Raw genomic sequence first — 17,255 nt, forward strand, 5'->3', positions numbered from 1 at the left:
TGCTTCTGCACGGACTCAAAAAAAGAATGGATTATTCATTTTGGAACACGGGGGCTTCCTTTGGACACCATCATAAACTGACACTGATGGGCTTCCTTCTAAAATCTTAGATGAGGCAGGAAAATCTTCCCCACCTTCCCTTACCCCAGATGGCACGGGGACTCTGGGGTGTCCTCATCAATTCATGAATATCACACTCGAGTTGCGTGGGCGACCTAACTCCTGTCTGACGTTTGTCAGGATTCTAACCTAAGTCAATAAAATGAATCTGGATGGGCCTCCCTCAGGCTAAGGACTGACAGGCTGGACCTGGCCATTTCCCTGCAAGGGCAGCTCTTTCTTGTTACCTTTATGTCCAGATGGGCCACCCTGCAATTGTGCAGGTACTGCAGGGCTTCCATGATGTCCCGGATGTAGAAAGCGACCTTCTCTTCCATCAGCTCGTCGTGATTCATAAGGTAGTCTAAGAGCCGGCCGTCATCCATCCTGAAGGCAGGGAGGAAACGGCCACGGAGACATGTTTGTAAAGAAATGGAAAAACAACACACATACAAATCGGTCAGAGCTCTAAAATCTCTCCTGCTCCCTCTTACAAATGAAGAGCGATGTTGCCACGCATGCGTATTTTAGTTAGAGCCCAAAATTAATGTTCAGAACTAAAATTAATTAATTTAAAAGTTACACATGTCATGTGCTCCACGGAAGAAATCTGTGTAACCTTAAGACACATTTTATGTTGTTAAACTTAAAAATTGCTCACAAGGAGAAAGGTCTGACCCTCCCCCCCCCCCCCCCCGTTGCAAAAGAGAGAAAGTCTTCAGAGAGCGAGAAAGAGAGAGAGAGCAAGCGCTCTGTCTCAATATTCTGATGAACTGGAGCCCGGTGGCTGTAAGCTGCCCCAGGTGTGTTTTGCAGATTGCTTTTATTTGTCAGTTTCTAGCTGGGAAAAATGGAAAGTGGCAAAGTTTATCCTTGGCATTCTTGACCCTTTTTGGGATCCTTTGCCTTTTGAGCAATTTTCCAATCTTAAAAACTATGACTGAGAACATGGTTGGGGGAGCCAGCCAGATCCAGATTTGAATCGTGATTCTGCCAGCTACAGGCTGAGGGTTTGGGACAAGTCACTTAAACCCTGTGTTGGGTTCTTCATCTTTAAACTGGGAGTCACGGCAACAGCAAAAACACCCACTTCATTACGAGGGCTGTGCAAGAATCAAGCGAGACAATGAGGCATGTAAGCCTAACCGGCAGCAGTAAGTGCTCAGTAAATAGTAACTGTTATCAGGTCCCCTGTGCTCTCTTGAGCACCTAGAGTGACCAGCGGTCAACTGCTATTGCAGTGCGCAATGAGCTGTCAAAGGCACATGCCCCGGAAATGCTCAGGCGGAGGAGCGTGAGCCAGAGGCGGAAACCACCTTTGAGCATAGCGGATTTCCCCCCACTCCAGCCAAGTTTCCATTCTCTTCTCTAGCCTGTTCCTTCCCCTGGTGTCTTCTCCTGCTCTCCTTGACAGGAGCGAAGCCTAGGACCCAGCCGGGGGTGGGGTGGGAGTGAGGAGTGTGGAGTGGGGGGGGGACTGGGTTTGTGAGATACGCCCCCCTGCACTTCTTGCAACGCCGCTCTGAGACCTGCAAGCCTTCGCACCAAGTTCACCCTCAGAGCTTTTGGGGAACCCAGATGCCCAGGCCCCACCTACAGAGAAAAGCTCTACCAGGGATTTGGATGGCCACCAAAGGGGAGACCTCTGGTCACAGCATAACAAGATTTAGCACAGGGTTTACCTCGGGCACTGCCTCGCCACTCATCTTTCCTGAATCTTGAGTCCAACAAACACCTTCCTATGTTCTCACAGCAACCCTCTCCAAGACACCTGTTTCCTTCTCCATATTTACATATTCAACTGAAATCATTCACTTAGTGATCGGTCCTCCTCATCAGACTTTCAACTCCTCAAGGGCAAGGAGCACCTCTTTTCATCTTTGTTCCTTCCAGCCTGGCCCAGGTCCGCACAGCGGCTGGCACACATCAAGTGCTCAGTGAACATTTGCTGAACGAGCTCAAGCCACTATTCTATCTCATTTATTATTATTTTTTAAAGATTTTATTTATTTATTTATTTGACAGAGAGACAGCCAGCGAGAGAGGGAACACAAGCAGGGGGAGTGGGAGAGGAAGAAGCAGGCTCATAGCGGAGGAGCCTGATGTGGGGCTCGATCCCAGAACGCTGGGATCACACCCTGAGCTGAAGGCAGATGCTTAACGACTGAGCCACCCAGGCGCCCCTATTCATCTCATTTAATCCCTGTAACATCTCTGAGAAGTGGAAATAATTCTTCAGACTTCATGGATGAGGACCCGAGGCCCAGGAATCTAAAGACCCTGCCCCAAATCCCAGAGCTGGGATGAGAGCCCAGACTCTTCACTCCAAGAATGGCTTCCTTCCATTGCACTGTGGGAGCCTGGTAAATCAGCACCTGCCCCTGGAATGATGCCAGCTGGCAAATCCGAAGGGGCCAAGGTTCTGGGTCCACCATATTACCTTGATAGACAAGTGATAACACCTTTTACTGGAACTCGGGTGTAACGTGTTGTCACTTGTACATAAAAATAGTTCACTGCCCACAGAGTACACCTTTTAAGTTAGGAAGCTCCCAACAAACAGGTTAGGTTCTGGAAGGCTGCTTGTAAGTGTACTTGTTAGATCCAAAGTGACAGTCGACCTGCCACCACACAGCTATCTAAAGTATCACAACAGAATTACAAATATTAACAGAGTTGGTTCTGTCTTCTCTTGTTTCTTTTCTTTTCTTTTCTTTTCTTTTCTTTTCTTTTCTTTTCTTTTCTTTTCAAGATTGTATTTATTTATTTGACAGAGAGAGAGACAGCCAGCGAGAGAGGGAACACAAGCAGGGGGAATGGGAGAGGAAGAAGCAGGCTCCCAGCGGAGCAGGGAGCCTGATGTGGGGCTCAATCCCAGGACCCTGGGATCACGCCATGGGCCAAAGGCAGATGCTTAATGACTGAGCCACCCAGGCGCCCCTATACTTGTTTTTTTTAAATCTATAAATGGGAACCACATTTTTATAAAACGGACGAGAGAACGTGTGTGACGTACAACCCCTTGTACACTGTAAGACGTCGCCGGAGACAATAAATAGCCCAGACAGCTGGAGGCCACCCGAGACGCCTGTACTCACAGTTCCAGAATCAGGATGTAGGACGTGGGGGACTCGTAGGTGTCGTGGAGAGTGACGTACTGGGGGTGTTGCAGGTGCTGAAGCAAGGCAGCCTCGTGGGCAGCCTGCTCTTTTTTCTTCATTTTTTTGCTAACAAACTTCACGGCGACATCCTTGCGCGTAGCTTTGTGAATGCACTTCTTTACTATGGAGAAGCGGCCTCTGGAGAGCGAGAGGGAGAAAGCGTTTGCTAAGCCTCCTGCATCAGCTAGGATGTGTCGAGTGTTACCTGAAGGGGTCGGACAGTACCACTTCTTAGGAGTCTTACTTCTGCATTTTTAAATTATAATGTTATCCTTTAGAGAAGCCATGTTTCCCTCCTTAGCATTTCAGGGTTCTCTGAGATGCGAAAAACTCATACTATTTTTAGTCAATAGGTTTCTCTGTCACTTTCATCAACAGCAGGTTCGGTTTTCTAAGCAGAGTACGTTTCTGTAAAATACAACCGTAGTAGTAATGTTCAAGGAGGAGGAAACCTACTCTATGATAATTTCAAAAACATTTTTTAAAGAGGCAATTTTTCCTTTTATTTTCTATTTATTATCTTGGTATTATGGAAACTTTCTAATACACACAAAGTAGAGAGAACGGTATAAGCCTGTGCACCCAGCAGCCAGCTTCAACAATCACCAGCATTTTGCCAATCTTATTCCATCTATCCCTTTCCTACCTCTTGCCTTTTTTCTGTAGTATTTTTAGCGAGATCCAGATATCATGTTATTTCACTCTTAAATACTTCGGTCATTTCTAATTGACAAGGACATTTAAAAATGCATCGCCGCCATGCCATCCTCACATCTGACGAAATTAGCCACCCCTAAAACAGAAGGGTTCCCAGACACATCTGTAGCCCAGCAAGAAGTAGTAGGAAAGTGAAGTAGAAGGGGGACTGGTCAGCAGTGGGAGCAGAGACAGGGAGTCAAAGAGGTGACAAGCAGTGCCATCCCACGCCCGTCCCTGAGGCACCCTAACCTACGAGTACAGGAGTCAACCATCCAAGGAGCCGTCCATTCCTCTAGCGGAGATGGAGGCATCCAACACCATGGCCACCACGAAGATTGTCCCACTGACTCCTGGACTGGCTCTGTGCTCACCAAGCGACTTTCTGACAATAGTCAGATAGTGTTTCTCCACTACAGATTTTCACAAAGGAAGAGAATATGCTGGGATACCTCGGTGGCTCAGTCGCTAAGTGTCCGCCTTTGGCTCAGGTCATGATCCCGGGGTCCTGGGGTGGAGCCCTGCTCAGCGGGGAGTCTGCTTCTCCCTCTCCTTCTGCCCCTGCCCCCACTCATGCACACTCTCCCTCTCTCCGTCAAATAAATAAATAATAATAATAATAAATCTTTAAGAAGAGAATCTGCTAATCGATAAAACAAGTATTCAACAAATACTAATTGAACGCCTGTTATGTAGCAGACATCATTCTTTTTGCATAGTAAGCAAATATTTGGTCAAACTGGTAGTTCTAGTCTGTATCATAAATTAATAAATTACCATCTGTTTTTTTTTTTTAAAGTAATCGCTATGCCTAATGTGGGGCTCAAACTCACGATCCTGAGATTAAGAGTCACATGCTCCACAGACTGAGCCAGCCTAGCACCCCTTCCTTATGTTTTTCTTTAACAGATTTTATTTACTTGAAAGAGAGAGAGGGAGAGAGCACGGTGGGGGGAGGAACAGAGGGAGAGGGACAAACAGATCCCATGCTGAGCACGGAGCCTGAGGCAGGGCTCCTTCTCACTACCCTGAGCATGACTGGAGCTAAAGTCAAGAGTCCGGGGCTCCACCACCCGAGCCAGCCAGGCGCCCCCATTCTGGTTTTTAACAGCACTCTCTCGTTTGATTATTAGAGGTCACCCGTCCCAGAGGACTTTGGACTCATGAAAACAATTGAATGCTAGGGAGAGCTCACCTCAACTAGGTGGCCATGCTGAGCTGCAGCTGTTTTTTGTTTTAAAGATTTTATTTATTTATTTGAGAGAGAGAGAGAGAGCCCATGAGTGGAGGGGTAGGGTGGGGAGGGGCAGAGGGAGAAGCAGACTCCTCGCTGAGCAGGAAGGCCAATGTGGGCTCCATCCCAGGACCCTGAGATCATGACCTGAGCTGAAGGCAGAGGCTTAACCCACTGAGCCACCCAGGCGCCTCTATACCTTAATTTTTGTGTGTGTGTGTGCTTATCCAAGTTACGCATCCCCATGATCTAAAAAGTCAATTAGCTTTAAGGTTTCTTATTAAAACTAATAGTATCCCATCCTCCCGCCCCAACCCCATTTTCCTTACCTGAGGGGGCAGTTTAACATATCAGGTAATTATATGTTAGTCTGTTATTTGGGGGAATCTACGCTTGTGTGGCTTCTTGGTGTTTCAGTTTTCATGATAATCTGTTGACACCCACTCTGGAAAGGGAGATGTTAGTCTCCCCGCCTCCGCCCCGTGCTCACCACATGACCACTTTTCCCATCCCCTGTCCTCCCAACAGAATGATATTTTAATCAATATTCAGTGTTTCCATTATTGCAACTAGGTCAGGGCTATTCACAGCTGCAACTCCGGTAAACAATGAATATTTTCCTTTTTGTGACAGAATTCAGGCCTCATCTCTGACAAAGACTGCCCCTTATGAGAACCACTCAGAGATGAGCGCGGGACGAAGGAGTCCCCGCGGGGTGACCGAGTGATGGTTCACAGCCGAGTTCAGCTCGCAGAGCCTCGCTGTGCTTCTGCGGGTGTGTTCTGTCTGTGCGCAGCCCGGACGGAGCCCAGGATTTGTGTTGTTCCAGGCACAGGACGGGGGCTCTCCTTCTTCAGCTCCCTCCTCACTGACATTTCCCACACATTCTTTGCCTCCCAAGGGCCCGTTTTCGTAGATGGGATTCCTCCAGAGTTCTAGCTTCTTGCTTGGGTTAAAGCAACGAGAGAAATAAGGGAGGCAGGCAAAGGCATTTTCCTGCTCTCTTCAGCTCAGAGGGACCCCCTTTCGTGTCTTTTGGCTGAAAAGATGGGTTTCTTTTGGAGTTGCCCCCGTGCATGCTGCCCAGTTCCCTGTTTGGCCCGCCCTTGGGTTAAAGCCCAACAAACAACCCAGAGAACTCACTGCGGCTGTCCTTGACTTTCTTCAAGTTTTAACTTGGCTCCCCACTCACTGTGTTCTTGACTTTTCAGAATCCTGAGGTAGTTGCTTTTTTGTATTTTGTCCAGGGATCCCGGTTGTCATCAGTGGGAGAGATAGGCCACAGTGGGCTTACTCAGTCTCGGCGGGCACTGGAAGTTGGCTCATTTTGAAAGCTGGGGACTAAACAGTGTTTGGAAGCTCTGAGTAGGGGGTGGGGGTGGGTCCTGTCAATGTGACCTTCACTGTAGTGTGATCTGAGTGGACTGTTTAGTTGGGAAAGTTCCAAAGTCAGTATCTTTAAGACTTTCTTCTTGGGCTGGTCAGATTTCCCAGAGAAAGATCTTCCTACTTCCTGCCTAGACAGTGAAGCCCCAGTTGTCCCCTTTTGGAGGCCGGGTGGTTGAGAAAGCTGGGGTCCCGAGCATCCAGCATGGATATAGTCTCATAAGGGGCCTGTTTGCGGGAAGGTTCTGCTGCCCCCGATTGTGCCAGTGTCCCTGGGAACGGAGGCACTTCGCTTTACCTGTCTAGAGAATGAACCTCCAGCCTTTTCCTGGGTGGGGAAGGACGGCCCTACAGCTGCCTGCCGCTGGGGAGGAGATCCGGAGCCACGACCTGTCACACAGTTTCAGCCACTGCTTCCCATTTCAACGTCCTCTTCACACCAGGGTGCAGAGGGTACTTGACGCTGCCAGGACCCAAGCCTTTGGGGAATCCTGCTGCAAAAGTTACACTGGCTCTCACTGGACCCCACGACTGACTTGGACTCAGTTCCTCGGGCTCCTAGGTCATTTGTCACTCTTTCACTTGTTTTCTGCTTCAAATATGTTACTGTAGTTGTCTCTTCTTTCAACGTCCTCATCCTTATGGGCCTGATCAGAAAAATTCCTTTAGTGGGGATTCGGAGAAGTCTCAGGACGGAGTGAAAACAGATGGCTGGGTTCAACCTGCCATCCTCGCCTGGAGGCCTGGCCCTGCTGCCTTTTTGAATTCCGTACAAGTCGCCAGTCAGCATGCCCAGGGGACAACTCTCTGGTTCTTTACATTTGCCGTGGAGCCCGTCTAGTTTACTTCCGGCTAACCGTGCCATGCTCCAGTGCTCTTTCCTTCTCTACATCGACTTTAGAAGCAAAGATGGTTCTTTCTGCATCACGGTTTTTATACTACTTAATTACCAGAGAGCTATTTTTAACAAGATAGTCATTTAGGCTTAGAATTCTAGGTTTACGTGCAATGGAGACAAATGACTCACGTCTATGGCCCACAGATAACTTCGTGTGTCTCCCGTCAGTATCTAGATGTTTTATTTCCCTTCTGCTCACATCCAGCATTTTTAAAGGATCTCCTGAAAATAGGAGGACTGTACTTGGAGGAGAGGAAAACGTCAGATGGCTGGGGATGAGATTTAAAAAAAAATCGATTGCCTTGAACAGATCAGAAACTTGATCTCCCCTTGGGAAAGACTAAACCATCCATCTCTCCTAGGTAAAACATGCCTTCGCCTACGGCCCTCAACAGCAAATGCATGTCCTGGAAAGGGAATCGCTGGTGCACGTAGGCGATGGAGCCAGTTTCATTTAGAACCAGGTGGGGATTCGAGTCATTCCTGGAGTCTCACCTAACTTGACAAAACTTCAGTATAATGGGGCAAACTAGATTTCCATGGCTAGAGCTTATTTTTGACAAAAATTGCTACAGTGAGAAACCACATATGTGTGTTTTACTAAAAACAAACACAGGCTTAAGAATTGGGTAGGCCAGGGTTGGAATCCTGGCTCTGTACTTACTAGTTGCAGGACCTTGAAAACGTTAATTTCCCAAGCCTGAGTTCCTTTCCTGGAAATCTAGGCAAACACTCCCTCACAGTGCAGCAAGGATTACATTAAATACCTCTCATACGATATCTGCGTAGTATCCAGAACACTGTCGATACTCAAGAAGCATCAACACCATGTAAATTTCCATCGGCCTTTTTTCCCTCTGGCCACACAAAGAGTGAGAGGAGAGCAAAAGTTGGTTTTTGATGAAAAGTATTATGACGAAAGGTCATGAATTACACTGTGACTCCTGCTTAGGAAACGGGAATAGTGAACATTTGGGCTCTCTTCGCAACCTCCGTCACAAGCACCGCGCTCGGGGAATGCTATGCCTCATAGATTTCTCTTACAAGGGGGAAAAAGGAAACAAATCATAGCTGAACTGAATGATAATGAAAGTGCCGCGTATCAGAACTCGGGAGGCGTAGCTCACGTGGTACTTGGAAGAAAAGGCGGAGCCTTAGATTCTTCTACCAGAACAGAAGAAAGGCTGACGGCTGACGAGGGAAGCCTCCCTTCCAACTTAAAAAGTTAAAAAAAAGAGCGATGAAGAGACACATAAATATTCGAGTTTTTTTCTTGCTACAGAGAGAATACACTTAGTAAGGAGAAACAAATAACACGAACGCAAGTCGTTATTCTGAGGTGATGATGTTAAGGGGCCGTGAACGAAGGAATAGAAAGCGGGTCATTACCTTCCAATTTCATTCAGCTCAGTATAAGCCGAATCAAAGTTTTCCTTCCAGGAAATGGTGGCACCGTCAGCAGCAGCATCTTTGGAAGAGAGAGAATCCATGATACTGAGGAAGTCATATCAGAATAAAGATTCACAGAAAAGCGTCTGCATCGCCCCAAAGCAATTCTCGTGACCAAATATGGAGTCGAACTCAGTGGGAAAATGCCAGGATTCTCTGAAATGTTGTTTTTAAAAATATCATCCAAGGGGAAGCTGACATGACAGAGTCAGACCCCTCACCCCCACCCCGGGCCATCTACATAAACAAAAGAAAACGTGGGACAATTGGAGATGTAACCTCTGGATATTTTAAAATAGAAATTTGGCAGAAAAAATTAAAAGAGAGGGAGAGAAAAACACATGGAGGGCCTAGAAAAGCCAGTGAGAATCAGGGCTGAGGGGGGATGCGGTGGAGGTTGGGGGAAGAGTTACAAGGGCCCAGGGGAGAGAAGGAGAGGAATGTGCTCAGAACACCCGAACCACCGCGCTCTGTCACCCGGCGGCCTCAGACAGGGACGAGCTCAGCTGCTATACTGGATGACGTGGCTTAACCCGAAACACGTTGGCAGCATCACCTTATATGATGTGTTAATTCCCTGGCAATGATTTACACGTGCACGTGCGGGCACGTGTGCGCGCGTGTGCACACACACAGAGACACGCACGCACACCAATACGTATTTGTGCTGTCTCTCGGGACCAAGGCTCACAAGAAGGAAGACACGAGGCAGAATTTTGTTAGTGGCTTGAGAGGAGAGGACCAAACCGGCAGTATGGCTCTTGTGACCCGGGCCACCCCAGGCCATCCAGAGCACAGCTGGGCTGAGGCTCAGGTGCCTCACCTATGCTGAATTCTAAGACCCAGGGCCAAGGTTTCCCAGTGAGTCATGGGTCCAAGGGAGCAAGGCCACTGGGAGGGAGCTGAGCCCCTGGGGACGGGCTGGGGAGCCCTTCCAGAGTCAGCGGGGGTGGGGGGACTGGGCTGCAGCTGAAGGCCCTAGAAGGTCTCTGAAGCCCCTCTGGAGACTCCGGGATCCCTTAACCCAGAGGCACACGGGTCTGTGGTCTTCCCAGGGCAGTGAGCTCCTCCTCCGCCCCTACACACACAGCCCACTCCTTGCACCACGGAGCACCTCACTACTTGGAGATTTCTTCAGGCTAACAAGTATCCTCTTTCAGATTGTTCCTGGGACCAGGGGGGCCTGGAGACAGCGAATAGGTGGTATTTGTGAAATACTCACACGTAGCTATAGGTGTGTTTTCATTACCCAACACATCCACATAGAATGTATCTACCTTGAGGGGCGTCTGGGGTGCTCAGTTGGTTAAGGGTCTGCCTTCTGCTCAGGTCATGATCCCAGGGTCCTGGGATGGAGCCCCAGGTAGGGATCCCTGCTCAGCGGGGAGCCTGATTCTCCTTATCCCTCTGCCCCTCTTCCCACTCCTATGTGTGCTCTCTCTCATAAATAAACAAATAAATAAATAAATGAAATCTTTTAAAAAATGTATCTACCTTGAAAAAAGACATTCTGGGAATGCTGGGTGTGGGGAAACTATCAAATACTCATTTTGATTCAAAGCCTTCAAGTAGCTGGCTTTCCTCTCCCCAACGTACATTGGTGAATGGGGCTATCTCTGCTGCTATGAGGCACACTTACACCTGGCAGGGGGTCCCAGGGGAGAGGGGGTCTGGTGTTCCCATCTAGGAAGGGGGGCAGATTGCATCCACGTGACTCATGACTCCTGCCCACCCCTCTCTGTTCCTGGAGACACACTCAGGTGCCCAGGGACCCTGGCAGGCCCCGGGGTAGACATGGGTAGCAGACCTCACTTTTGCTCCAAGACCACTGAAATCACACTTTTCATCAGGTCTCTGAAATGTCACTTGACTGAAGCCACTGGCAACTCCAGGTTACCTCCTGCATGGCGGCCTGCCATGCCAACGGCCAGCCGGCACCTGTGAGCGTGTGAGCTGGCCAGGTGCCTTGCATCCCCCGCCTGGGGTGCCGGGCATGGCCGGGACTCACCGTACTCGGGGAGTCGCACAAACTCGGAGGGCTCGCTGGGAAGGCTGATCCCCCAGGGGTTACTGGCGCTGACTCTGAACTGATAAGGACTCCCAGGACTGAGGTCCTCGATGACGAGGTAAGTGTCCAAGGTCGAAGCCACCGACTGCTGCCAGGCCTGGGAACCTAGTGCGCAAGGATTCCGAGGAAAGGAACAGAGGAAAAGCCAGAGGGACATTGTTTCAAAGACCTTCAGCAAACAAAGAGGGGAAAGTTGACACATTCCATTCAAGGAACAGCTGCGGTTACTGATTGGGCTCTGAAAGCCTGAGGGCCAGCGGGGCAGGTTTGGGCTCCATCTCATAAATGATCGACTAGATGGTGAGGGGTGTGATAGCAGCTGGCCTTGAAGACGCCCTTCATTTCCAGATGGGCATGAGTGGGAGTCAGAAGGCAGAGACAGTACAGACGCTACAGAGGGACGTGTGGCAACTTTCTGATACGGCATAAAAATGTATTATAAACCACAAGAGGAGAGAAAATATGCATCTGGAAGTGGAAACAAACTAGAAGTGAACAGGCACTGAGCACTCCACGCATGTGAAGCACCGGGCCGGGCGTCCCCGTGATTCTCCCATTTCACTTTCACACTGAAATCTCCAGACCCCCCCGCGGGCTGGGGAACAGAAGAAACGGAGGCTCAGAAAGATGAAATGATCTTCTCATGACAACTGCATGAATGCGATGAGCTAAGAACTGAACGGTGCGGAGGGAAGTACTAGCTTTGCGAGACGGGTCCCCCGGCCCAGCACGAACACCTCTGTGCTGAGGGGGACACCCAAGAGCAAACAGCTTCACAAAGATGCAGGAGTCAACAGCTTTGTAACCGCCCAGGGCCTGTTCGATAGAAGAAAGAAGAGTTGAGATACTATGAGCGATGGCGAGCACAGCAAATGATTTGGTTCTGGGCACGAACAGTGGCTGGCAATTCAGCTGGGTATGTCATTACGTAGTTCAGAGATGTGTTAGTAACAACTAGAGTTACCTGGCAGCTTCTCATATAACTAATTCTTCTGGACAATCCGTGACAGCTTCAGGTGTTTCTAACGTAAATGTAAATGCATGTAAATGTAATGAATTTAAAGAATGAGCAGTTTTTAAAAATCATTATACACGTGTATGTATGTAAAATTTAGAGATCACACAAAATGCATATGCGATCTATCTTTATATACGTGATCTCTATATTTTATCTGGGGGTGGGGTAAAGCTCTGCTCATGCTACCCTAGTTATCACTCTGGGAGAAAGGTCACGAATTCGCGAACTTGACACCTCGGTTTAATACCAGCCCTGCCTTTTACTAACTCCTGCCTCGTGTTCCTTAACTTTCTTTAGGCCTTAGCCCCTCATCTGTAAAATGGGCCTGATTGCCCCTGTCTGGGGGATAGGGCTTAGTAAGGACAGAAGAGCCCATGAAGGCACTTTGAAGTCTGCCAGGAGTCCTTATCAGTCTGGTGAAAACCACTGCTGGAAGTCAGAGATCAGAAGGCGGCTGTAGTCTTTATGCTGAGTTGGAAGACACGAGAAGAAACGGCTGATGAAAGGCATGAAGGCAAGTAGTTTATGACTCTGAAGGACCTCCTTGGAGGAAGGGGAGAAAGAAACAGAAGAGTAGGGGGAGCCAGCGCACCTTCCTCTCTGTACTCCACCGTGTACCCGGAAATGGTGCAGTTTCCCGTGCTGGAGGGGGGCAGCCAGCGCAGGATCACGGAGGTGCGGCTTCGCTCCTGGGCGATGGGGCGGTTAGGGGCCGCCGGAACACCTTCGGAGACAGACGTTACGGTCAGGTGCTATTTCTGCAGAATTTGGCCTTTTGCACCATGTTTCCTAGGAAACATGACCTTCCCCGTGTCTCAAATTTTTCCTACGGCCTATTCCACTAAGTGGCATACCTTTCTCCAGGCTCTGGAGCGGCCTGCCAGATACACTTTGGGGTTAGAAATTCTTCCTCGGGCTAAAGACTGCACGCTGGAGATAACGCTTGACCTGGAAACTATGCAGGAGGTTATGGGGGGCCACAGACAGCTCTTAGTGAAGATTCCTTCCCTTCCCTTCGCTGGACTTTAGGATTTCACAATGGACCTTTTCTTCCCCAGGTCTCAGGGAACCCTTGTAATGTCCACTTAAAATATTTGATTAACATAAATTCGTAGAGACAGGAAGTAGAAGGGTGGCTGCCAGGGGCAGTGGGGAGGGGGAGGGGGAGCTATAGTCATTGTTTAATGGATATAGGATTTAGTTTTGCAAGACGAAAAGAGTTCTGGAGATGGGCTGCACAGCAATATGAATGTACACTCAACATTGGTTAAGATGATCAGTTTTATGTTATTTATAGTTTACAATAAAAGATATTTTGAAAGGATAAAAAGTGGTGAACCGAGAGCCCGTACCTTGCACTTTAACTGTAGCAGACGTGGACGTGGTGCCGTGGTCGTTTGTTGCTATGCAGGTATAAATCCCACTGTCTTGGGGCATCAGATTGCAGATCTTCAGGGTGATTTCCCCTGAATCACTAGAGACACCAAGATGAGGCTCTTCAGACTTCAGTAACGACACAGTTGACTGATGGGTAAAATCCCACAGGATGGGCACATAGTGTGCTGAGCTGAATCCTCAGGCCCAAGGTCTCGTCCCAGCTCTGGGACTTTCCTACACACCTTGGGTGATCACCTTGTCTTTCTATATTCCCATTTCTTTATGGAGGGGAAACTCTTGCCACCCCCATCTCTCATGTTTATTGTATATAGGGTATAGGGATAGAAAGGAGTAAAGCGAGATAAGAATTAGAACATGGTTTGAAATATATAAAGCCCTATGCAATATTACTGGTATTATTACCACTAGCAAATTTGTCCTAAAATAGTCTCATAGAACAGTAACAAATAGTACAAGAAAATGGAGGGGCGCCTGGGTGGCACAGTCGGTTAAGCATCCGACTCTTGGTTTCAGCTCAGGTAGTGATCTTGGGGTCCTGGGATTGAGCCCCATGTGGGACTCCACGCAGAGCATGGAGTCTTCTTGGGGTTCTCTCCCTTTCTCCCTCTGCCCCTCCCCCCACGCTCACATGCGTTCTTTTTCTCTAATAGGTCAATGAATCTTAAAAAAAAAAAAAAAAAAGAAGGGACACCTGGGTGGCTCGGTCAGTTAAGTGTCTGCATTCCCTTTGGCTCAGGTCGTGATCCCAGGGCCCTGAGATCGAGCCTGCATCAGGCTCCTTGCTCAGCGGGGAGCCTGCTTCTCCCTCTCCCTCTCTCCCCCCACTCCTGTTCTCTCTCTCCCTTGCTCTCTCTCTCTAAGGAAATAAATAAAATCTTAAAAAAAAGATTTAATTAAAAAAAAGAAAATGGAATGACTGAGAATGAAAATGTTTAAGTATTTCAAATTCTATTGGGGACCCTCAGAACAATTAAGTGAATCAAATAAAGGGCAAATTCCACCACTAAATGCTGACTTCCCTAGTAGTCCCAGTCTGGGGTCCAGGATGTCTCAAGGGAAGCACTGCTCAGAAGGGTGAAGTGCGGCAGTCACAGCCAACCCCACTCCCTTGCCTCTGTGGAGACACACACAGCCTGCTGGTCCTCGGGACCTCACCAAGCACGGCTCTCACACTAAGTTCCATGGCCCCGCTCTTCTTGGGACCCGGCCACACCTGGCCATCTGTGCTGGGAATACCATTTCATATGCACAAAAATTAAGCTAATGGATGGGAGTTTGATTCTAGGTGATTCTTTGATAAATGCTTAAGCACTTAGGGCTTGTTACTGCTTGTCCCCTGTAAACAGTAGTACACAATAAATATGAACAGAATGATTGGAAGGCAGTCAATCAAGTTTTTTAAAATAGCCTTTCTTTGTGGAAGATGTGTATGGCTGGATTTTCTGTTTAACGTTGCGTATTTTGGAGTCTTTTTTTTTTTTCTTCTAAGAAAATTGTTCTTAGGTTAGTGGAGGAATTCAATAGATCACTGTTGCACGGGATCCTGATGGGCACAAAGAAATACCAAGCTGTTGGGATGTGAGACCCACATTCCTCCCACGGGTCTGGAGCCTTTGCCATTACTAGTAACATAGAGATTCTCCTGGGGATCCTTTGGGAAAGATCAGCCAATCAGTGAATGTAAGTCAGTGACCGCCAAAGTGCTTCGAAAGCATGGTTCATGGCTGACCTGAGATACGGAGGCTTATGTTTTTGAGTGTGGGTCCAGAACGCAGTCTTTCCACACTGTCCTTGTAGGTTCAGCTATGTCTATGTGATGCTGAGCAGCACGTGACCAGGTGCTGGCCCTCCCCCAGATGTCTGACAGGCTCGGTGGCGGGGTGCATGAGGGGGTGTGGGGGGGCTGTGCCTACAGCTCCCAGCCCTGATGCACCGTTGTGTGAGAGCACTAGCACGAGAGCACGCTTTCCTGAGCCACCCGTGGCTGTTGACTCCATTTCTCCCCTAATCAAGGCCAAGCATCTGTGCTAGAACAGACTCCAGGGCAGCTGCCAGGAACCAGGACAGAGGCTGCGCCAAGGTGCTGGCGGTGTCGATGTGGGGCGATCAGCTTACCAGGAGGAGACCGTGTATGTGGCCGAGCTGTTGTCCGTGTCAAGGATGTTCTGGTCTGGACCCTTCCAGGTGATGGTGGGCTTTGGTCGCCCACAGACTTTGCACTGCAATGTCACCGTGTCCCCAAGCAAGCAGGTCACATCCACTAAGGGCACAAGGAATTCTGGGGCCACTGTGGTCAAATGGACACAAATCATCATTTAGAACAAACAGAATAAATAGCCATTTTATAACACCACCCTCTCCTGCCCCCGTGTCATGATTCAAATAACCTTCAGCTTAATACTGTTGAGTCATCCGTGTCCCATGAAGAAGTATTTTAAAATAAATGTTTATTGCAGAAAATCAGGAAATACAGATAAGTGAAAAGAAGAAAAATCTCCGTGATTCCTGACACAGGGGTGACTACTGCGAACATTTTAGCGTATGTCCTTTGGGCTTTCACCAGCCCCCTTTTCCGTACACCAATTATACATACTGCCAGTGGTGGACTTTCCCACCCCAGCGGTTTGTCAAGAACACCCTTCCTTGCCCGTAGCACGGAGCTACATACCATCATCTGCAGCCTCTCCCTCACTGCCGGATTTGCCCCAATTTGGTTAGCCAACCCCCATGCTCTCGGTTCTACTTTTTAACTCACCTTCTTGGATGAAATTTGGATTTAAGATCTGAAAAACACAAAGAAACAGAAAATGGCTTAAACCCTAAACTACTGCAAGAGAACAGGAGACTTTTGCCGTCTCGAGTAACAAGGAAGCATACGGTTTAGGGAGCTGAAGCCTGCAGGCCGGGCTCTCTTGCGACCGTGTCAGCGTCGCGGGAACAAGCCCGGCCCCGCTCGCCTCGCCTCTCCTCTCCTCTCTACCCTGGTCTTCACGTGCGTCTGGGCGGCCCAGGGCCCCAGGCAGGTGCATGACACCTGCAGGCTCTGCTGGCTGCAGCTGGCCTTTCTCTCCTGCGTTTCGCTTCCTCAGTGGCCCTTCCTCCCCGTCAAGTGCATAAAAGCCATCCTCCCTGCCCCGCTCCGGCCTGCGCTCGACAGCGTGCCGGCACCGTCCTTCCCGGCGTCACGGAGCTTCAGAAGCAGAGTGCCTGCCACGCATCAGGCAGGAATGGTCATTGACATTAACCACGAGCCATTAACCCGCTGGTTTCCTTCCAGATGTAGCCCCTCACCCCAAACAGGCAGCGTTCTCCTCACGCAGCTACGGGCCGAGCTCGTCTGGTTGCAGGGGAAAGGGAAGGTCACACCCGTCCATCCTGCCCCCAGCACGGCCTCCTGTCGCCCAAGGCTCCAAAGGGCAACTTGAAAAGCACTGACCTAGGGGTTCTAGCCCTTTCTGCTGCCTAGATGAGAACACGGACTTAGGCCAACGAAGTGAGCTGACGTTCACGTGGCTGGTTGGCAGAGACGCTGTGGGGGCTCTTGACCCACATTGGAAGGGCTGTCTCGTGACCCCATGGATCTTCACAGAGGATGGGCTTCTGGCTGACTAGCCATGCCGAAAAGTCACCCCTTCTTGATTTTTCTCTCATCTTTTGTTTTACCTCTAATCACATGAGTGCAGGTTATAAAGCTCGGCGGGGTGAACGAAACGTGGGTTTCGGAGTCAGAAAGGCTGGGGCTCACCTCCTTTGTTCCGTGTGATAGTCGCTTATGATATATGACATCAGTTTGCTTCTCTGTAAAATGGGGATAACTAATACCTATTGCCAAATGTTATCGCCAAGAT

General features: G+C 49.1%; 1 protein-coding gene across 19 annotated transcripts in view; it reads right to left on the reverse strand.

The window, feature by feature from the left end:
- Positions 1-17,255, reverse strand: part of KALRN (kalirin RhoGEF kinase) — a 637,031-nt gene that overhangs the window by 7,154 nt on the left and 612,622 nt on the right. For 17 of the 19 annotated variants that reach the window (XM_087861563.1, XM_045812696.2, XM_045812695.2 and 14 more), the window contains 8 exons: positions 16,163-16,190; positions 15,523-15,694; positions 13,362-13,483; positions 12,602-12,733; positions 10,932-11,096; positions 8,864-8,942; positions 3,198-3,398; positions 348-486 (listed from right to left, as the gene is read on the reverse strand). In XM_087861563.1, coding sequence (XP_087717689.1) covers positions 348-486; positions 3,198-3,398; positions 8,864-8,942; positions 10,932-11,096; positions 12,602-12,733; positions 13,362-13,483; positions 15,523-15,694; positions 16,163-16,190 — 1,038 coding nt within the window. Of the gene's footprint in view, positions 1-347; positions 487-3,197; positions 3,399-8,863; positions 8,943-10,931; positions 11,097-12,601; positions 12,734-13,361; positions 13,484-15,522; positions 15,695-16,162; positions 16,191-17,255 lie in introns of those variants that run through there. The other 2 variants (XM_087861564.1, XM_045812700.2) reach the window with 2 other exon arrangements.

This window comes from Ursus americanus, chromosome 4, assembly GCF_024610735.1.
Source record: "Ursus americanus isolate L20-20 chromosome 4, mUrsAme1.1.p, whole genome shotgun sequence".
Classification (NCBI taxonomy): Eukaryota; Metazoa; Chordata; class Mammalia; order Carnivora; family Ursidae; genus Ursus; species Ursus americanus.